The 22,933-nt window shown below is 42.0% G+C and overlaps 1 protein-coding gene across 2 annotated transcripts in view; it reads left to right on the top strand.

The window, feature by feature from the left end:
* The window catches only part of LOC148012572 (uncharacterized), a 66,089-nt gene extending 44,191 nt beyond the window's left edge, over positions 1-21,898 (top strand). The window contains exon 3 of one of the 2 annotated variants that reach the window (XM_087669393.1): positions 21,478-21,898. In XM_087669393.1, the coding sequence (XP_087525519.1) occupies positions 21,478-21,482 (5 nt within the window). In that variant the 3' untranslated portion in view covers positions 21,483-21,898. Of the gene's footprint in view, positions 1-21,468 lie in introns of both variants that reach the window. The other variant, XM_087669392.1, reaches the window with a different exon arrangement.
* Positions 21,899-22,933: the final 1,035 nt, after the last annotated feature.

Below are 22,933 nucleotides of genomic sequence, written 5' to 3'. Positions count from 1 at the left end.
TCTCTCAGCTGCCGCCCTGCTGTCCACCAGTCCAGGATCTCTGCCCTGCTTACATTGGTCCTGCCATTGCCAGCCCCAACTAGCTTCTGACATCATCAAATCAGCTGCGTTTCTCATCTTAGCAACCTGCCATATCCGTGTTTACTTTGTCTCTCTCTTGGCCTCTTCTCTTTGAGCATCGTTGTATCACACCTCAGTTTTCATAAATCAATCAGCTCCTTATTCTTCATTTGTGTTTTGTCTGAGTTCACGATTTTAGTCTAGTACAGTTGGAAAACGAGGAAGGAGAAGACAAATTGAAAAGTTGATGAATAGCATGCGTGGGCAATATAGAAGATCTCCTTTTGCTTCTATCCTTCTTTTTGTCGGAAAAAGGATGGTTGCTTTGACCCTCAAAACTTGTGGTAGTTGAGATGCTGTGTCAAGACTCAAAAGCAATAACATTTGAATTTGTTGAACCTTGTGGAAGTTGAGATGAAGTGTCAAAACTTAAAAGCAAGAGCATTTGGATTTGTCAAACCTTGTAGAAGTTGAGATGAGGTGCTATATTCTTTAAATCTTGTACTGAAAGGCACACTTCCACTCTCACAGATCCCAAGCTCAAAAAGTAGATCTCTTTAAATGCCATCACATTCATGTGTAGCGTGTATCTTCGTCATGCTTTTTTATGGTGTGCTAACTTCCTTGCATCATAATTATTAGAATTGTGAAGTGAGGCCATTCTTTTTTTTTTGGAGTTGATTAGTGAGCTGAGTTGTCATTGCATTTTGTTATTGCATGTGAACTAGTTATTATCTTTTAGCATTCAACATGGTTGTGACTACACAATATAATATGCTAGCATTTTCTACAGAAGTTGAGACGACCTACAAGAAGTAGGTCTTCAAACAAACAAGTAATCCATGAAGAAGCTGGCCATAAATTAGGCCTTTAATGGGTATGAACCTTTGAAATGACATTTATGAGAGACATGGGAAGATTGTATGGAAGCTAATCCTCGAGCCTCTCTAACAGATCCGAACAATTGCTTGCCAAATTCTTGACCAATCCAACAAACAAATAAACCTCTTATAAGATGAAATTCTCCTCCAATATCGTACATTCAGCCTTAGTTGAGACAACTCTTCATAGAGGACACATTTTCCAAAGAGTTCCATAAAAGACAACTAGCATGGTAGAAATGATCCCAAAAAGAAGGGTTTGTAAAAGAAATGTTTGAGCAAAGATAGAGAAACACAAAGTCTAACAAACACGGTGTGTACTTTAGAACCCTGGAATGCATCGTGGAATGCAGTAGCAGTAATCTACCAACGTTTGATGATAACAGCAGCAAAACACAGCTCCAACAATAGAAAACATAGGTATGATGCAGCAATGATGATATCAGCATTCTGGATGGTCTCAAACGTTTGGATAGTGTGGTGTAGCATTAAACATAGGTGTAGATGAAGGCAGGAGCTGGCTGGAGCCTTAGTATCAGCAAGAAAAAGTTAATGGCGGGTGTAGACGAAGGGCAGCCTGATGTAGTAGAAAATGTAGGTGTAGATGAAGGTGGCAGCTGGCTGGAACCTCAATAGCAACAAAACACAACAAAACACAAGTAGATGAAGGCTTTGTCTTCGGGATGATGATCGGGTTGCTAGCAAGTGCTTTGGCACTCTAGGTATTACAAAAGATAAATATGGGAATATACATTGGAAAGTGTATCTCTACTAATAAGCTCTTTAAGTAGATGGCTTTGGTGGTACCATCATATAAGGCTTGGTATCGATCTTGAGGTGAACATGTAGCAATAGTACCTTGTTTTTGTCTCAACTAGAGGATTGGAGTTGAGCCTAGTAAGAGGATGTAGCCACCATGGGAGCACTAGGTATCTAAGTCTCCAGACTAGTCAGAGTTACCTGTAGGGTTATTTCTTCACCTAAATGCAAGCCATAAGCATAAGTACATTTGATATACATTAACAAACACAAGCATGAGATCTAGTAAGAGAGTTTTGGTGCATTAAAGTATTACTTATTGTGGAGATAGAATAAGCCAGATCAAGGCAAGTGTATATGAGCCAAAGTAATTTAGCCTCTATTGAACTATAGGTGTGCTTGTCGAAAGGTTGTTTATTGGTGTCCTTAGCTTCATAATGGAATTCAATGGTGTGGCTGTTCGTCGTCTTTGTGTAAACAATATTGATCCAGTAATTAAAGGGCATACTTTTACTGAGAGACAAAAATACCCTCCAAATATTGAACAACCTACATGCTTAGAAAATAAGGAAGGAGACCAAGGTTGATTATCTTAAAAGTGGAGCAAAGTTATGCCTTTAGATGTGCAATAGTAGAAGTACTTGAACTTGTGATCAAAAGATAACCTACATATAGAAGCACATAGCCGATCCCCTTTGAAGTAGACTTGTCATCAAGATTAGGATCATATGGAGTCTAACGGAAGATGTTTGATCTAAGAAGGTCATCCATCTAGTCAAACAAGGATGGGGGCTTCCTTTAGTCCATAAAGAGCTTTTTGTGAGTGAAGTTCTTTTTCTCTTAGCTTGGATCAATAAACCCAAGTGGTTGAGCCACATAGACTTCCTCATCTAATTAACCATTTAGAAAGACACTTTGGATATCCATTTGATAAATCGGTCATCTATGGGTTGAGGTTAATGCAAGAAGAAGGGAGATGTCCACTGTATTGTACTAGCAAAGGTTTCTTCGTAATCAATACTATGTCCTTGCACAAGAAGGTGGCCCTTATATTTATGTAAGGTTTTGTATGAAGATCCACTTCGTGCATATGATATTCTTGTGATTTGGATGATTCACCAAGATTGAAGTCCCATTCTAGTCAATGCTCTCAAGTTTCTTTTCTATAGCAAGCTACCTATTGGGGTGGTTAAAGGGCCTTGTGCCAACAATTTGGCTTGAAATGGTGCTATGTAATATGCCACGAAGACAAATCAAATAAAGGAGTAGGGGTGACTAGTAGAGCATCTTGAACCCCCAAGGATAGTAGAAGGATTGGGAATCTTGCATTGTTTGCTGGCACCAATAAGATAATGGGTTTTGTGAGGTGATCGTGGAGTTGAAGACACTGCAGCTGTGTTAGGAGTTGGAAGTAGACCTTGTCTAGGTGACATAATGGTTGGAGATGTAGGCATAGGTGTAGGAGGCTGCATGATGTCCGGCTGATTAAATATCCTCTCTCCTACCAAGATCTTGTTTGCATGGGGATCATACAAATGATAGGCCTTAGCTTTGCTTGGGGCACAAGCTTACCCATCTTGTCATGAATGTGTGCTTGTACACATAATACCCAAAGACTTGAAGGTGGGATATAGAAGGCTAAGTGCCATGAAATTACTCAAAAGGGGTCTTGTGGGGGACCGTTGTTGTTGGCCATCGGTTTAGAATGTTCACCAAAGTGCTAGTATTAGCAACTTTTGAACAAAGGTGCTTGGGTAGCTCAATTGCAAACAAATGGTGTGCACTATGGATATCACTAGTGGTCCAATTTCTAGGCTTCATCACCCCATCGTGTAAAGGGGAGTTGGCATTGAATGCCATGTAGTGGAAAAACTTGGTGAACTTGTGGGAGACAAACTCACCATTGTTATCTCTCTTCATTGTCCCTATGCAGATACCCATTTGATTTTGGACCAGACGCACCCATATAGAGAAGCTTTCATTGAGGAAGTATATTTGTATACATCTTGAGAACATCGACTATGAGGACAAATATATAGTGAACCATTTATGCAGGGAGTGAATAATTTAAGGTCAAGGTGAATCAAGTGAAGCAGCCCCTTGATCTTGTGTGCTATCTGTCAAAAGATGACGTATTAGCGAGATAGTAGGGTTTGCGGGGAGGAACACGGAGTGAACTCGGAAAACATGGAGAAGAGAAGAGAAGAGAGAAGAAACTCTGATGAAGGGAATGATGAAGTTCTGAATCATGGAGTAAATGTGATACAAGGAAACAAGGGTGTCGTAGCACAAGGAAGATGATGAAGACAACCACGAACCACAAACCGCAATGTCCTCTTGAAGGGGTGTGAGGGTAGTGGAGAGGCTGGAGAGAAGAGGTGACGGAGTGAATGAATCAGCCGTGAGGAATGAATGAGAGAGTGGCCTACAAATAGGCATAGTCAGTCTAGGATGGTGTTCCCTTTTGGCGCTGCAAACCCCAAACGCAAACCCTAAATGCAAAACACACAAATGCAAAAACGCAAATTGCGGGTGAAGGGTTTCTCAACACCCTCTCTCAGGCCCAAAAAGAGGAACAAGAGAAGAGTGAGGTGGAGATGCAATGCTACGTGTTGAAGAATGCTCATACAGCAGGTGCCACTTGAACAATGTCCCTCGTGGGGAAATTGTTCACTTGTCCAAGTGCCCTAGTATGATGAAAACATGCAATGCATAGGAGGAATGTCGGACTTTGGGTGGTGTCGAGAACCATTAGAGAAAAATAAAAAAAATTTGAAATTGATCTAATGCTCCAAATTCAATTATTTGTTGGTCCCTCCACTTGAATAGGCTTAAAACAGCTTCAGCCATCTTGAATCCAAGTCTTGGAGCTTCCAATTTTTGACACGCTTCCCAAGGCTATTGCTAAACCCTAATTTCTACTACGGATTAGGGTTTACAGCAGAGAAATCTGAAAATTTTCAGCCTCCAAGGGCCCAAATGCTGAGATATTCGGAGCAAGGCTATGAAATGGCTGGGAGATGAGAGGGAAAGCTGTAAAGAGAGAAAATTCAGAGTTTTGTTAGGAAGAATGATTGAAAATCAGTCAATTGCAATTGTTGTCTTGCTACAACAGCTTGTAGATGCAAAGAACTGAAGAAAATTAGTCATTTACTGCTGTTGCGCTCTCTCAACAGCCTGTAGATGCTGTCTCCTGCTGTTGATTGGCCTTCTTCTGCCCTTGGCAATTTCTCAGAAGGCCCTCCAATGGCTGAAAATCAGACCAACAGCCTCTCCTTCCTCTCTCTTGCAGGGCGAACTTATAAAAATGCCTCTCTCCAGCCTCTAAAAACGTTTTTCAGTCTTGCATGGGCATTTTTGACAAGTGACAGCCTTTCCAAATGTTTTTTCCAACATTTTTCATAATTAAATATTAATTTTCAATCTTTAAATATTGAAAATTAATCTAATAATTATTTTGGTGCCCTAAAAAAAACTGATTGGCCAATAATTAAATTGGCTAGGCAACTTTCATTCCCGAGTGTCTTTGCGTCATCTCTGACTATCAGAATGGCATTAGGTACCATTAAACGCCACTTCTCTAGTTTCACCAACTAACATTTATGGCCAAATGGATGACCTAGGCCAACAACTGACACTAGATACCACCAAGTACTTGTCCGGTATAACTTATAGCAACTTTTGCCTTTGACATCTCGTGATTTCTTCGGGTCCCGGGCTTGTAAATTTACTTTAATCCCAGTTGCACCTCACATGTGCAACATTTACCTAATCATGTGATTAAAAATTAATCCACATGTTAAGTGAGGTTTCAAAAATACATGTACTCATGACAGCTCTCCCCCTTGAAATCCTTACAATCTTCCTCGATTGCACTACCAAATGCATCAAAAGCAAAATACTACACTAGAATTTCCATAGGGCATCATAGTCAACACAACATTGCGCACTGCTATTTAACTATTCCTATGCCCAACATATGCTGAAATTACCAGCCAACAAAACATAACATAAGACTCACAAAGAATCTCAAAAACATTGCCAGATTATCATGTGACATGTCCATTTCTCATGAGCTCAACTCATCTAGCAAAACCAAACCATAGTATAGCGAAAACCAAGTGTAAACCATGGCTAAAATATCAATGGTATCATAACATATGCTGTTGTCCATGGAACTAGATTTAAACCATTGAAAACTGAGCATAATATGATAATAAACTGATCGCCTACTGATCTGAGAATTGAGCACAAATTGTTGCAAATGTGATCCCAAACTGATCACAAACTTATTACAAAAACTGACCAGCGATCAATGCAAAAACTGATGTACAACTGATCCAAAAAGTGACCATAAATGGTTCTCAAGTTGATTGAGCTGAAACTAATCAGAATTTTTGTCTCAAAATTGAAGCAAAATTCATGCTAAATTGATCATAAGCTGATGCAAAAGTATAGTTCCAATGCCCGAGTGAAACTCATACCTATCTGCATACATCTCATAGTGACTAGTACACTAAGTAGTGATCTCATGGCAAACATACTGTCAGCCCAGTACCTTGGATGCATGCGGAATATATCCGAGATTCACTACATATGAGAGCTGTCCATAACTGGAGGAGGGGAAATGCTACCTCCCCTTTGAGCATCAGGCAATACTCCAGACCCTTGCTTTGCTGAACCTGACGGAGGCTAAACTAAAGTTGGCTCTGACTGAAAGGCAACTAGGTAAAGCTGCAAGAACTGAGGATGGTTTACCAAGTCATTCTCTTCCATCCATTTGGCATCCATCGGTGAATAATTTTGAAATTTCACCATCTATCTCTTGGAAACTTTACCTTTGACATTTCTTTCCTTATGTGCCAAAATCTACTCAGGTACCAAAATCTCATCTAGCTCCTCAACCTCAGGTTGAATTTCAGGAAGCATATCCTCTGGCACATCACCATGAAAAGGCCTGAACAAACTGACAAGAATTGAAGAAAGGCATTGTGTATCCGCCAATGTGGAGGTAATTTCAGCCGATATGCCAGATCGCTGATCTTCTTCAACACCTGGAAGGGCCCATAGTATGTTATACTCAACTTCGGATACAATCTTCACCTTTCTTTTATCTTTTGCAGCCTTGCCTTTTCAAAACGCAGCAATACATAATCACCCTCTGCAAATTGCAAAGCACGTGTGCGGCAATCAATTGCCCTCTTTTGCTTTTCTTGCGATCTTTGAAGTACATATTTTATCTCTGCATAGGCTACATCCAAGTTTTCCACATAACGATCATCCTCGAAGATCTTATTCTTAGTTTGCAGAATAGGTGGTACCTTCTTGCCACCCTCAACCACTTCAAGTGAAGCTTTGCTTGTAGAACTACGCATTGTGTTACTGTAAGCAAACGCAACCAAGGGCAAATGTTGCTCCCAGTGTGTCTTGTGGTCTGAAACATAGCACCTCAAAAGATCTAACATTGTGGAATTTGCTTCCTCAGACTGACCATCTGTCTGCGGATGGAAGGATGATGGGGGTCTCGATCACTAATGATCGACTCTGGCATACCATGATTAAAGATGTGCTGCAAAAACAATCGTATCGTATGATCAGCCTTTATTTTCTTCCTCACCGGAATGAAATGGGCTTGTTTGCTAAACCTGCAAATGATAGTCCACATTCCATAATTTCCTGTAGGTGTCTTAGGAAGCTAAAAAATAAAGTCCATTGCAATGCTGTGCCAAGGCCTATCTAGAATAGGCAAGGGCTGCAATAAACATGACATCTTTTGCCTATCATGCTTTACCTTCTGGCATACGATGCATGTCTTAACAAACTATAGTACATCATGTCTCAAAGCTGGCCAACAAAAGAAATGCTCAACTGCCTTGACCGTGGCATCAATACCTCTGCGTACTGCATATGGAGGGACTTGACTTTCAGAGATAACTCTAGGCCTTAACTGCTTTGTGACACATAGTCGTCCATGCATCATCAAAAATCCATCTCTTAGCAGTGTTCATGTCTTTGGCCATTACAAAGCTGATCATAAACATTAGCAAAGTTCGAATTAGCAAGATATTGCTCTTTTATGGCATCCAACTCAGTGTGATAAACCATGCAGATGGCTGAAATTTATGGCTTACGTGACTGTGCATCAACCACAACATTCTTTTTACCATCAATATGTACAATCTAAAAATGAAACATAGAGAGAAAGTTTGCCCATCTCATATGCTTCTCTGACAACTTTGTCTGCGTCAGAAAGTACCTCAAAGTTTGATGGTCAACAAATAATGTTTCCACGTAGATAGTGCATGAATTACAGCCAAGAACTCTTTCTCATAGACTTGCAAATTCTTTTGTACACCGTGGAGAATTCGGCTCTCGTAAGCTACAACTTGGCTGTCTTGCATAAGAACAACCCCAATGCCGTTACCACATGCATCACATTGAACTATGAATGACTTCCTTAGATCAGACATCACAAGCACAGGATCTGAAGTCATCTTTTCCTTCAACTTTTCAAATGCTGAAATTTCCATTGTTGTCCATCTAAATGACATATTCTTCTTCTGCAAAGCATGCAATGGAAATGCAATTTCAACAAACCCATGTATATAATTCTTGTAATAAGAACATAAACCCAAGAAGCTATGGATCTCATGCACATTCCTCAAAGGTGGTTATTATTGTGTTGCTTCAACCTATGTAGGGTCCATGTGAATACCATCAGCTGATACAATATGCTCCAAAAAGTGGATTTCATACAAGAAGAATTCACTTTTCTTGTCATTGGTAACCAGCCTATGGTCACGCAGTTCATTGAACACAATATCTAAGTGTCTTCTATTCTCTGTCTTGTTCTTTGAATAGACAATCATGTCATTAAAGAAAGTCCCCACAAATCCTCTATGTGGCTTGAAGATACGATTCATCATTCGATTAAAAGTGGCACAAGCATTTGTAAGTCCAAAAGGCATAACAAGAAACTCATATAATCCAAAAGATGTCTTAGATATATCTTCCGGTCTAATGCGTATCTGATGATACCCACTTTTCAAATCTATACGGCTAAATATGGCTGCCCCTTGCAATCTATCCATAACATCATTGATTCGAGGAATCAGAAAGCGATTCTTTATTGTAATCTTGTTCAGAGCACGATAATCAATGCACATACGCCATGAACCATGCTTTTTTGCACCAAAAGCACTGGAGAACAAAAAGGAGATGAGCTAGGCTGAATTAACCCTTTTTCTAACTGCTCGTTTACCTGACCCATAATCTCTTCCTATTGGGCTGCATTGACTCTGTAGGGTGGCTTATTAGGTGGGCTACTTCCAGGGATAAGATTTATGTCATGATCTTTTGGCCTTTCAGGCGGTAGTTGCCTTGGAAGTGATTGAGAGAAGCAATTAGCATACATTTTCAGAAATGACATGTGATCCTTCTCTAACTTAGACATGTTCCCAACATTCTCACTATCATCTTTATCCTTGGTTTTTTCTTTATCCTTAGTAAAAACCAAGTACACTGAAAGATAATTTTTCATTACTTTAGAAATGGCAGTTGGAGATACAACAGGGACAAATTCACCTTTCAACTTTACATCAAGTGCGAGTACCTTTATCTTATGCTGATTAGTGAACTTTTTTGCACAATAATTAATCACTGCATATATACGATGACACCATGGCATACCAAGCAATACGTCACAACCCTCAAGTGGAGCAATGAAGAACTCTTCATTATTCACATATCCTTGTATGTGCAATCTAAGGTTTCCAATGAGTAATGTGACAGGCTCTGCATGGCCTGTACATGCTATTTCAACTTTCCCTACGGGTCCCATCTCATCCTCTTTGATGCCTAGACGAGGGGGCCATATCAACAGAGATGAAGTTGGCTTGTGCACCATTATCAAAGAAAATCAATGCATGCTGATCCCTAGTTTTTTCCCATGCTCTACACAACTTAGTAGTATCATCATTGGGTTGATCACTAACAACATGAGGCACCAATCGCACTGATGTTTTGGGCTTCTTTCCTTTAGAATCTCCCTGATTTTCTGATTTTCCAGCTTGCTGCCTATTGGGACAATCCCTTGCAATGTGGCCCTCTTGTTCACAAATAAAACATTTATTTGCAGCCATCAATTCCCTACATAGTGCCAATGTTTTCGAGCCCTTTCTTTGTTGTTTTGGCCTTTTTCAGGCTGATTTTCAGAATTGCCCCTTTTCTCAGCCTTAAACATTATTCGGCTTCTCTCCACTCTCTAGGAAGCCCAAATCCTTCCCACGCAGCAAAGCATTGGCTGTAGCAACAGTCTCTATAAGCTGAGACATGCTAGACATGGTGGATTTAATGCAAAATCCTTGATTCCTTTGGGCTCTACAACTAAGGGTGGCATGCTTTTGGGTGCTTGGAAGCTTGTACTTGGGCATTCTTATTCTTGAGGACTCATGGCAGCCAACTTTTCTTCCCTTGAGGGCCAAGGCTATGCCTTCTTCTTCCTTTCTCCTGAACTCCTCGGATTCTTGCTCTGCTTTTCTCCTCCTCTCCTCTTCAACTTTCCTGGATTCCTATTTTATTCTTTTTGCCTCCTTTTCTTTTCTCTTTCTTCTGCCCTCAGCTTTTTTGGACTCTCTTTTTCAGGCTCTTTGCAGGCCTGTTCTCTCCTTCTTCTTGCTCTCTTGCTCGTTACTCTCCATCCTCTCACTAGATTGGTCATGTTCTTGGTTTCCAAAAAAATAAGAGTAAAAAAAGTTGAACATATTGATATATTAATTTATACATAAAATGCATGCATTAAATTCCATGTTAAAATAAACATGAGGTAATAAAAAGTAATTTATAGCTTAACTATCTTTCCTCAACATTGCTATAAGATGCACCTCAATGTTGTCTCTTCTCAATACTATAGGATGCATATACTCAATGTTGATATAAGATGCACCTCAATGCTGTCTCTCCTCAATACTATAGGATGCACTTTAAGATCAAGAATGTATTAAATACATTGACATGTAAAAATGGAGAATGTGCTTTTGGCTCATGATAAACATGTTTTTCCACTTGCTCATGAAGGGGTATGGGGTGATAAGAAATAATAGGCAGCAATGCATCCTAAAACTTCTTATTATATTGCTCCAAATTCTTACATTCCTTAGCATCCAGCTTATTCCAAGCTGTCATGATGTCCACCTCAAAGGTACTTGTCAACCAATTCGATGCAAACATTTACTTGAATTGTACCCACGTTGACGGTGCTCTACCTTGCATCAAAAGAGTGAACTACCATTGTAATGCATTCCCTTTCAAGAAAGTGGCTGTCTTTCGAATCTTTGAGGACTTTGTGAAGATTCCCCCTGAATAGGCTGCATCAGACTGCTAAATGAAAGTCAAAGCTCTCAGTCTATCTTGTACACCACTGAAGGACTCAAACTTCACTCCTTTTCCACCCTCATTATAGTCTTTTGCTGCCCCTTTGGGTGTTAAGTTGTCATACACTGGCTGCTGCAAAAAGGGTGCTTTTGCTGAATTTACATTAAAACCAACGCCAAACGGAGCATTTGCATAACCAACATTCATTCCTTGAGCCCCATAAGCATTCGGGGGTGCAGATGCAATACCAAACACGCTATTTTGTGCCCTAGGCATCAAGCCAATGCTGGCATACATAGGGTTTTGCATATTTTCAGCCATACCTGAATACATTGGGCCTTGCACTCCATGCATTGGTTGCTGCATACCATAGGGATTTGTGCCATACATTAGCATATGCGGTCCTTGTCCAACCGTAGCATGAAAAATCGTGCTTCCACCAAAATATCATGGTTGCCCCATCATAGCATGCATGCCTGGCTGTCCAAAATCCATTGGATTGGCACGTCAGTGATGGCCTTGTATTTGCATTTCTTAACCCGTAGGTACCAACTGTTTTATTTCATTACTATATTTGGGACTTTCAAATGAAGGGTTTGACATTATCTTCGGTGCATCTTGTTGTCCCGAAGGTGTAGAAGAGGTCTTCTTCTTCTTGCCTTTGCTGTCCTTCTTTGGAGCATTAAAAAATCGGGTAAATTGAAGATCCTCTGCCAATTCAGCAAAGAGATTTGTTGCTGTCCTCATCTGATTCTTGAACTGGTCATCAACTTTCTCTTCACTTTGCTGGTCATCAGTCTCCTTATGTCCTGAAGACCGTGTACTCCTATCTTTGGGAAACTACATAATGAGATTAGAGACTATGTAAATCATGAGAGTCTTGAATGGGAGATCATAGCCATCGTGACGTTGTATTATGAATATCTTGGTATAGAAGAGTAGATCCACCCATTGATTGGAATCAAAATAAATTTAGATTTCCTTTTATGGGTAGAAATGTATCTTTTGACATGGGAATTGAAGGAAACTCTATTCATATATTTTCCCATGGGACAAGTCTATCTTAGATATAAATAAGGCGCGAATTTCTTAAAGGAGATATTTTATCGACACTCTATCTAACAAGCTACCACCAGAGAGACTGAAAGATCATCACATTAACCTCATTCTTGGAAGCTCACCTCCAAATAGGCATAGTTTCCATGCGTTTTGGAAATAGGAGTTTTAGAAACTGGAAGAAACAAAGTTTCAGAGTTTTCAATTTTATGATTGTTTTCCAAGCTGAGCACAACATTCTTATGCGGCCATTTGAAATATTCTAAGAAATGGCATTTCGAAAAATACCAATAAACTATAGTATATGTGCTTATGCATATAAATAAACATATATATACACATACTAAGAATACTAGAGGCTAGAGTCATCGAACAGTCTTAACTTGTAATACAAGAATCCAAGATTCATGATCTGCATTGCACAATTTCATATCGTTATCAATTTTGTAGGCTACAATCCAAAGAAACTTACATTATTTTGAAACAAGATAGCCCACATGTGATATATCGGATAAAACCTGAATCAAAAGTGTAGCATCATAATATTTGTTATCCGAGAATCATGACTCAAAACACAAAAGTCAAGTTCATGAGTCTCATGGTGACAATGTGAGTAGCGATAGATCATATATATACACATACTTAGCATACTAGAGGCTAGAGTCGTTGAACAATCTTAACTTTTAATATAAGAATCCAAGATCCATAATCTGTATTGGACAATTTCACATTGTCATCAATTTTGTAGGTTGCGACCCAAAATAGCTTACCTTATTTTGAAACAAAACAGCCCACATGTGACATATCAGATAAAACTTGAATCAAAAGTGTAACATCATAATGTTTGTTATCTAGGAATCATGACTCAAAACTGAAAGTCAAGTTCATGAGTCTCATGGTCACAATGTGAGTAGCAATAGATCATATATATACACATACTAAGCATACTAGAGGCTAGAGTCATCAAATAATCTTAACTTTTAATATAAGAATCTAAGATCCATGATCCGCATTGCACAATTTCAACTTGTTATCAGTTCTATAGGTTGTAACCCAAAATGACTTACATTATTTTGAAACAAAACAACCCATATGTGAGATATTGAAAAAAATGCCGGCCCATTATGGGGTATTGTCGTTGGGCTTCTGTTGCTGTTGTCTGACCTCGACAGTTTTCACCTTCACCATCTTCATTGCTAGGAGAAGTAGCAGCTACGTTTTTTTGCCATCTTGCTTTTTTGCATCAACTCCATTAGCCAAGAAGCATTTTCAGGTGACATACCTGCATATTACTTGCCTAGAGTCTATGTTGACATCTTGCTGATTGGAGGATTGCAGCCTGCTCTCTTTACAGTTGCCTACGTGACCATCATTCATGGTGGACTACTGTTGCTACATTTTGGGATCTGTCTCGAGTATGACAGGTGTTCTCTGTTTGCCACCTCTCTCAGCTAGTCTCTGCCTTGGTCCTTGATAAATGGAGGTTCAAGGCTCTTGAAAACCGAACTGTTCATGGTAACTCAAGTATGAAGGACTTTGGGGGGGGGGGGCAGCTGTGTTTTGGCAGCAGACAGGTGGCGGCGGCAGAGCTGATGACATGGCAGTTGCTAGAAGGGCTGGAGCTGTCGAAGTAGGCTGCCACAGCTGCATTTGAGGGTTGGAACAGCAGTGTGGTAGGTACGGAGAAGATGAGGGTGATACAAGATGCTGGAAGGTTGAAGTGTGGAATGTTGGTATAGATGTGAGATAAAGAGTGGCTCCTCGCCTTAGAGGACCAGCAGGGCAGAGGCAGAAACGGCAGCAGACAGGTGGTGGCGGTAGAGCTGATGACATGGCAGTTGCTAGAAGGGCTGGAAAGGCTGGAGCTGTCGAAGTAGGCTGCCACAGCTGCATTTGAGGGTTGGAACAGCAGTGTGGTGGGTACGGAGAAGATGAGGGTGATACAAGATGTTGGAAGGTTGAAGTGTGGAATGTTGGTATAGATGCGAGATAAAGAGTGGCTCCTCGCCTTGACTAGCAGGGCAGAGACAGAAACTACTAGGGCATGGCTGGGGAGGAGTAGGAGGCATGGGAGGTCTTCCTACTTGCCGTAGGAGCACGCGATGCTTGGAGACCCCCAGCTTTTCATAGGAGGGAGAGGTCGTTGGACTTCTCCTGGGGATATAGGCGGCGAGGTGGAGTCCTGCTGGAGTGGTTGTACAGATTCTATGTGGGAGAGTGGGGATGCTCTTGCGGAGGCCATGTAGGGCAGTTGGCGGGCACCACCTTGTCCGATCACTGCCCGGTTCTCTTGACACTTGATCCCCCAGCATCTGCCCTAGACACACAATCTTGTCGGATCCTTGACTCGATCTATAGGAGGGAGGAGTGAAGAGACAGATTGAGTAGATTTGGACCAGGGAGTGGGGCAGGAGGGACCGGATCGCAGAGGAAGTTGCAGAGGTCCTAGCCGAGTTGAGCAGTATCTGCCAGGAGGCAGCCTTACAGGCCAGGCAACAGAGCTAGGAGGAGGAGAGAGCACTCCGGCGGAACCTAGCAACCATGCAAAGATTACTACAGGAGGCACTAGGGGATCCCATTCTCCACGCACAAGAGGTGCTCGCACGAGCGGCCATTGCCGGCCTAGAGGACATGCGCTCAGAGTTCTCATTCCGTACCTTAGTAGCCTTTTGGGCCTGGAAAGGAGACACGATGTGCAGGGAATTTTTCCAGGTGCACGAGCCTCGCACCTTAGGAGAGCAGATACGCAGTCTTCAGGATCAGTATGGGAGGACTCGTTCTAGACGAGGTGATGGAGATTGCCACCGACTACTACAGATGCTTTTTCCAGCAGGAGACAACTTCAGCTAGAGAATAGTGATGTAGACAGCAGGTCTGGGATCATGTCCCGTCCCTCGTCATAGAGGAGATGAGATGCTCCCTCCTAGCCCCCTTCACAGAGAAGGAACTAGAGGAGGCTTTCCATACATAGGACGGGAAGAAATGCCCGGGAGAGGATGGCCTCTCGAAGGCCTTCTTCAATACCTATTGGGAGGTGGTGAAGGACCCCTTACTGCTGGCCTTCTAGGAGATTTTCTCTTCTGGACGGATGCCAAGGAGTCTTTCGTTAGGTCTTATCAATCTCCTCCCCAAAGGGGGAGACTGGTTGGAGCTATCCCAGTGGAGACCGATCACCTTGTTGTCAGTGGCCTATAAGGCACTAGCAAAGATGATTGATAGGCGACTCTGCTTTGTGCTTCCAGACATCATTCATGACACACAGACAGGCTTTGTCCAGGAGAGGACCATCCTAGTCAATGTCTTCACCTTCTTTGAGGCAACAGAGTGGGCCCAATACAATGGTCAGGGATTGGCCGTACTACTCCTGGATTTTGAGAAAGCCTATGACAGGGTGGACTGGGATTTCTTAAGAGGGTACTATGGTGAGGTTGGGATTTCCTCTGTGGGATCTCAACACTTTACAAATTGGCCACCAGCAGGGTTCTCATAGGTGGCAGACGAGGGGAGGAGTTTCGACTGGAGAGATCGGTCTGAAAGGGCTACCCCCTAGCCCCGTACCTATTCTTACTCTTTGCAGAGGCGATGTCTCACTTCCTTAGATCACGTGTGAGCGGGTTATGTGGCCTCCGACTTCCAGTGAGAGAGGAGACGGAGCTGTTAGACTCAGAGTATGCAGATGATACATCACTTTACGTAGAGGATGATGAGTTGATGCTGGAGAGAGTGAGACTGGCTCTCAAGGTGTTCTGTACTGTAGCGGGTGTGAAAATCAACTGGCGAAAGTTGGTTGGTTTCCTTACAGACCTGGACTCTAGCACGGAGTGGGGCGTTCACTTGGGATTTAGATGGGTGTGTAGAGGGTAGACTGTCCGTTACCTAGGGTTCCAGGTGGGACTCGACATCACTTCTGCCCAACAGTTTCTTCCAGTCCTTGATTCTATTCGGAGGAAGTTGACCTACTGGAGTACCGCTCGCCTTTTCCTAGCAAGCCAAGCCCTGGTGGTTAATCAGGTCCTCCTAGAGCAACGGCTTGGTCCTATTGCAGAAGGGTTTCCAAGAGTGTAGATCGAGGTTTGGCGGTGATTGGAGGCCGTCCCTAAGATGGATCTTCACGACAGCCCAGATCCCCCCCCCAAAAAAAAAGATCCCCCTTCCTATGCAATCTGCTTCATGTGTGGGAGGGCCTGCGTAAGGCCCTAATTCAGAGCCCCCAAGCTGGCAGGAGGAGATAGACCGTCAATCGGTGATTTGGAACCCCTAGGTTAGAGATTGGGAGGGGTTATAGATTGGCGAGCGCCCCCACATCCAATGGGCTGGGATATACACACCCATTCTTCCCAAAGTTTTTGATTCCCCTATGAGAGTCTCTCCAATATTACTTTTTGAGTACTAACTACTTTTGCCACAAACCTTGGTATCACCACTATTATGTAAAACTTATATTATTTATACTCAAAAAATGATGAAGAAAAAGGAACGGAAATGAAAAAGACACCAACAAAAAGAGAGCAAAAGCTTCAACTTAGAATTCAGAGCACCATAAGGGTAGGACATCCCAGGTTTGCTTAGCAAACGTCACCTTAGATTGCACCACACCACCTATGCTTTCACCAACGAGGTCCTTTAGTGTAAGGAGCATTGACATCTTGGTCCCATCTCCTAGTTGCACTTGCACATCCACCATCCCCAACCAGTGCATGATAAACTAGACACACCCCCAAAGAGAGCACATTGTTTATGCAAGAGAGCATGAAGATGGTGCATAGTAGCTATCCACTTTAGCAACCTACATTCCTTGTCAATTAGCAGTTACCTAAATCATTACCTTTTCATCCATTGAACTCCATGCACATCCAAAATCTAGACCTTCTAAAGTCCATCTTACAACATATATGACGCATGCCATGGGACTAGGACTTAGCTAGCAAGGGGAGTAAATGTTAACTCTTGTAGAAGACTTGTTGTTAAAGCTACGCTTTGGAAGTTGAATCTAAAATGCGAGACTAATTAAATGTGTCACCAATTAGCCATGTAAAATTTGAGGAGCTTAATGTATTCATTTGTAAGGTATGCTTATAACATTTTATAATCCATCACTTATAAATGAAATGACAATTTATTTTTGTAAATATTAAGTGAGATCTGCACTCTGATGGAAATTGTACCATTTCTCAATGTAATGTTAGAAGACCCACAATACATCGAACCATCAAGGAAACCGAAAAAATGGATATTTGATAGAAGATTTGTTGCATAATCCTTAGTTAGAACAAAAACAACACTTTTTAAAATGAGCCTCATCCTCACTAGTCCCTCACTCAACACACACACACACACACACACACACACACACACACACACACACACTCTCTCTCTCTCTCTCTCTCTCTCTCTCTCTCTCTCTCTCTCTCTCAAGCAATGGAGGCATCAAGCAATGGCGTCAAGCAATGGAGGCATCAAGCAAGTAGAGAATAAGATGGAAGAATGGAAATTCAAAAGTCGCAGTCAAAAGAATGATCTTCTTATTAACTTTTACATATTATATACATTAGAGTTAGAATTTTCACTTTATGTTCTACACTCTCTATCATTTTCCATTTGTGATCGATCATTATCCTTTTTGCAATGCACTTTGCCTTTTTTGGACATAGTTTTAGCAAAAATAAATATTTATTGTAACCCTTAAGGAGTAGGGCTTTGTTCCTTCTAGAGAACATTCAAGATGCCCTTGGGAAATCAACAAGGTTCCAATATTTGCAAGGACAATAATAGCATGTTACTTGAAAGTCTATTTTAGTTGAGGGGCTTGACACATGATAGTTGTCATCACACTATGTAGAATGAGCTTGATTCCACTACACAAATGCTAGAATCACACTTGGTATTGAGCTTGATTCCATCCAAAAGATGCTAGAATCATGCTTGATATTTGGTTCCTTATCCTCTATGGAGGAAGATGAATATGGTGAATTAGGTCTATAAGGCCAAGTATTGAGTTGATGGGAGCTTGGACGAAAGCTTGCTACCAAGGGATTTTGCCCAAAATACTATCTTGAACTATATAGAGACCTTTGTCTTGATAGCTCATATATTGGCATCAAGATGGGCTTTGCACTATCTACCCATGGCCACTTTAACATAAGGATGTGAAGTTAGCCTTTTAGAATGGTGACCTTCAAGAGGAAATTTAAATTGAGTAGTCATCGTGCTTCTATATGTGAGGATCAAAGGATCGAGTATACCACTTGCAGAAGGCCGTCTATGCCCTAAAGTAAGCACTTCTATCTTGAGTGTGTTTGAGAAATAAGCTTTTAGTGCAAGATTTTCTGGAAACCCTTCAATTTTTGCTCCATGTAGGTCACTTGTTCCCTTTACAAGAATCTTCACTTGCACCACCACCAATACCAACACCTCCACCACGATCACCTCCTCCTTTGCCACCATCTCCTCCACCACCACCATGTGCATCTCCTCCTCTTCCTCAATACCAGCACCACCACCTCTCTAAAGCATTCTCATCCTGTTGCAAGAGAGGAGTTGAGTTTAGGAGAAGGGAGATAGACGCAGCAATACCTCAGGACTAGCTTGTCCCCTCGAGATGAGAGCCGGTAGAGCTTGGGGAGGTATGGGCTGCTAGGTTTTCACCAGCAGGTATCCACCCATATGTGGCAGGTAGAGTGGGAGGCACGCCACATTGGACTTTCTTCACTGTATAGGAGGGGGGGAGTCTGGCCCTTGACAGAGGGCATCTGGATGAGGGGATAGTTATCCTTCCATGGAGGAGGATTCGGGTGGTTGGCCTAAAGGGAAAGACATGGCGGTTGGACCCTTGTGTCTTCTGGGAGGAGCTTAGGGGAGTGGTGCCTTTGGATTTGGGAGGGCAGGCCAGTTGATGAGATGGAGTGGGATCTGAGAGAGTGGCTATGGCCGGCCACTGCAGTTGCCAAGAAGCCATCGGGGCTCCTGGAGTACACTGCGAAGATTGGTAGACACGTACGGATGCAGGAGGACATGGATTGGGTGCCACTGCGTAGCAGGCACTGGGCGGAGCATAGCATCACGGAGGCTTTCCGACAGAACTTCTAGTGCCGCTTATGGGATAGCTGGAGGTCAAGGAGGGTATCGTATTTCCTATGGCTGGTGGCACATGGAGGCCTGGCGGTTATGGGATAGCCCAGATACAGAAGGTGGAAGGTTGTAAACATTGCACACAACAACCTCTGGAGTCCCCAAAGCATTGCCTTTGGTCATGTGAGACGGCGTAGCTCGTGTGGAGAGGAGTATGTTGCATCCTTCGTCATATAGCACCCAGCCTTGGATATATCTCATGGGGAGCTTTGTGTTGGCAGGCAATCAACCAGGGCCGTCACCTTCTGTATGAGGTTGGGATGCAAGACATGGTATTCATTATTGAGGCAGGGTCGTGCGTAGTGGTCGGTTTGGAGGCTCTACCCATCTGCCAGGTACTGGAGCCCACAGCAGACCGCTTTGAGGTATGGGAGATGATAGGGAGTCTTATTGGATGGCATATCTAGAAAGCGCGGTGTGAGGAGGTTTTTTGGCGGAGAGAGACTTTCAGTACAAGAAAGCTTTGGACCGCCATCATCCACTCTCTCCGCGGCCGATGGGACCAGGTGCAGGGCGAGTCTCAAGCTTGGCAGGAGCTCCGTTTTCATTTCATGCGCAGTTGGGGCGGCCAGGTGCTGTTTTTCGTGATGAAGGCAGGCAGCCCCAGATGGCGATACACCCCCCCTCCATGGCTTCTTGCCCTCATCCCCCTTAGACCGCCCTTAGAGGCTTGTATATTTGATATATCTGTGACTCTGCATCAGCTCTAGCTAGTTGTTGAGCTTGAGCACTTCCTTGTATTCAGGTTTTTTCTGAAGTAATATAATTAGCCACACTTTATTTGCAAAAAAAAAAAAGAGTGGCTCCTCCCAACTCCCTTTACATAGACTGGGGTGGTGTGCACCCAATGATTTAAGTTTTTTGTTTTTGGGTTGTATGAGAGCTGAATGAATTGGCTATTGATTTAGAAATTGACCTAATTTTTTGTAGCTTACATATCCCACCCTTTGCTTACATAACCTGCCAAAACTAAGCCCTCTTTCCATTTCTTTTTTAAATGTGTATTAGTAGTATATTAATGTTTTAGGCTTACATCATGGGCTTGTTATCAAGGGGGAACACCCAACACCATCTACAACCAACTCAACATTGTTCCTTCACTACACATCAATCATAGGGACAAGCTAGGAGGAGCTTTTCCATTGTAACATAGGTCCTTACAACATGTGTCTTGTAGGAAGGGACTCAATAATAAAAGAGCTTGTCATACTCTGATGGATCTTGAATGCAGCAAATCACTGATGCTCGGGAATGTAGATAGCTAGGCAGCTATGATGGCAGGGAGGACCGACAAGCACAGCAGTTTTTGATTGTGTGGGAGCTGTCTAAGGGAGTTATGCAGCTCCAGGCTGGCAGCAGAGGTTGCAAAAAACAGTGGCTGGAGGTTTATGTTGATGGCTGGCAGCTATATCAAGGAGGCAGAAGAAATGCAACCACCAGGATGAAAATACAGGGCTGATGATGACAACAGCATTGTAAGGTGAGGTTAGGCAGCTGAATATGATGACCAGCATGGCCACCAGATCACTGGACACTCCAGTGGAAAGAGACGATGGCAATGAGGCAGGTGGGCCAGCGTGATGGGGCCAGAAGCAAAGGCAGCTGGCGATGGAATGGTGATGGCAAGGGCAATGTGATGGAGAGATGGTGAAGATGCGAGATAGGTGGGATGAAGTGTGGCAGTGCCTATCATTCCCTTTTATAGAGTTGTTTGAGCTGAATATCCTATCAAAACCTTAGAAATTTTTATTTACTTCTGTTGAATTTAATCAGGAATTTTTTTGGGGCTGTATGAGAGGCTGAATAAATGTAGCCTATAATATGAGTTCATCTTTTAGGGATAATTCTGAGGTAGCTTGACAGTCTCATCATGGGTGCCTGAGAGACTGAAATGTGTGCACGACCTTGTGTATTTTACACTCTTTGCCAATTGTCTAGATCTTTGTTTTTGTTAAGTGAGGAAGACTAGTTTAAGCAGTTGACCTCCTAAATTTTGGGTGTTAAAGGTAGGTGTGCAGATCTCACAGACAGCTAGCTTCTTCCTGGCTATGAATGTTTAGGCTGAATAATGCTTTGCAAGTCAAATGTGCTCCATCTTTGTTTTTGTTATGTGAGTTTAACTTATCTACCGTATATATATTTTCATATAGTAATTTGTGAGCTTAAAGATTATCATACCATAACTTTATTCTAACCTAGTGGTTCCTGTCAGGTGCATCAGATTGACCTTGTCTACATTATGTGAGATGTTAATGATTATGTGGCTGTGTGGGACTCTCTTCAAGATCTCAAAGGTGTTCAGCACTCACTCAAAGCTAGGCATACAGTTGGAATCAGACATTTAAAGAAGTTGACACATCTCTTGTACATAAACCACGAGCTTGCAATGATCACATTATTCTCTATTTGATCCTGATTGATGTTGTGACAGCCAAACAAATCCAAAAAGTGGAGAAGCTCATCTTTAGTTATCATTATGATAAGGGCGTAGCACAGTGTAATGAAAATGTGGCATGGACCTTACTTATCCTAGAAAGTATGGAATTAGAAGGTTTAAATCTCATAGGTTGCTCCAATAGAGGTGAATTAACTTTTGGATTCACATCATGTATCTTCTTCTGGTAAGCTACTGTCACAAACAAGTTTCAAGGTAAAGACACTTTCTGGGGTACGATTCCCCTTCAGTGCAGTCTCTTTATTTTGAACAGATGTATTTGAATGTCTTATGCCCTAGTTCATCAATTTAATTCATGGCAAGTCCAAGTGAAACATTTCATCTTCAGGTGGAATTGCCTTGTAAAGCGTTGGTGTGGTGTACAAGTGAAAGCTAGCTTGTGAGTATAGGGTACAACATGCTTCAACAAATGGAGATCATTTATAACATTTTCAGGGTTTTTCCATAGCATCACAAGAATTGCTACAAGTAGGGTCATCTTGTTTAGAATTGGATACTTGTTTGGAGTGGTTGAAATGTCAAGTGACTTCTATGGTGGAACAATAGTATGGAAAATATAAGTTGTTGGCTCACATGGATGCTTTGAGAGAGAACAATTGTCAATCACATGAGTTCTTTGCAAGGCTGCATAAAAATATACATTGGATTATATTGCACACTCGCTAGATTCTCAAAGTCTTGTGCCTACTCAACAACAAACAATTTGCAGTATATGGATAATTATTCATCTCTTTTGGGCTTAGTAGAGATTGTTTGAGATTCTATTAGTGCAGCCTTGAGTCATATTAGATTTGGCTCATGATCAAGTAACATAAAGTTGGCAACGACTTTGGATGCATATATTTCAGAGGATGAAGTGGATGGATAATTATTCCTCTCTTTTGGGCTTAGTAGAGATTGTTTGAGATTCTATTAGTGCAGCCTAGAGTCATATTAGATTTGGCTCATGATCAAGTAACATAAAGTAGGCAATGACTTTGGATGCATATATTTCAGAGGATGAAGTGGAGTATGTTCTGTTGCATCTCCCTCATAGAAAGAGTATTGGAGCTACGCGGAACACCTCAAAGCTTTTGTCACTCATGTATGTGGGAGGGTCTAGTGTGATGCCTTTTGATGGGAAGTTGGCTTGCTTTGTTTGCTACCCAAAGCAGTAGCATCGATGGAGTTAATCCAGTAGAGGTGAATTTTTGTAATGGTATCATTGTATGCAATCTTTATT

This window comes from Lygodium microphyllum, chromosome 27 (assembly GCF_053477565.2).
Source record: "Lygodium microphyllum isolate KBCC chromosome 27, Lygodium_microphyllum_v1.1.10, whole genome shotgun sequence".
Lineage (NCBI taxonomy): Eukaryota > Viridiplantae > Streptophyta > Polypodiopsida > Schizaeales > Lygodiaceae > Lygodium > Lygodium microphyllum.
Note: the sequence above shows the minus strand (reverse complement) of the source record. Positions and strands in the feature narration are given on the sequence as shown.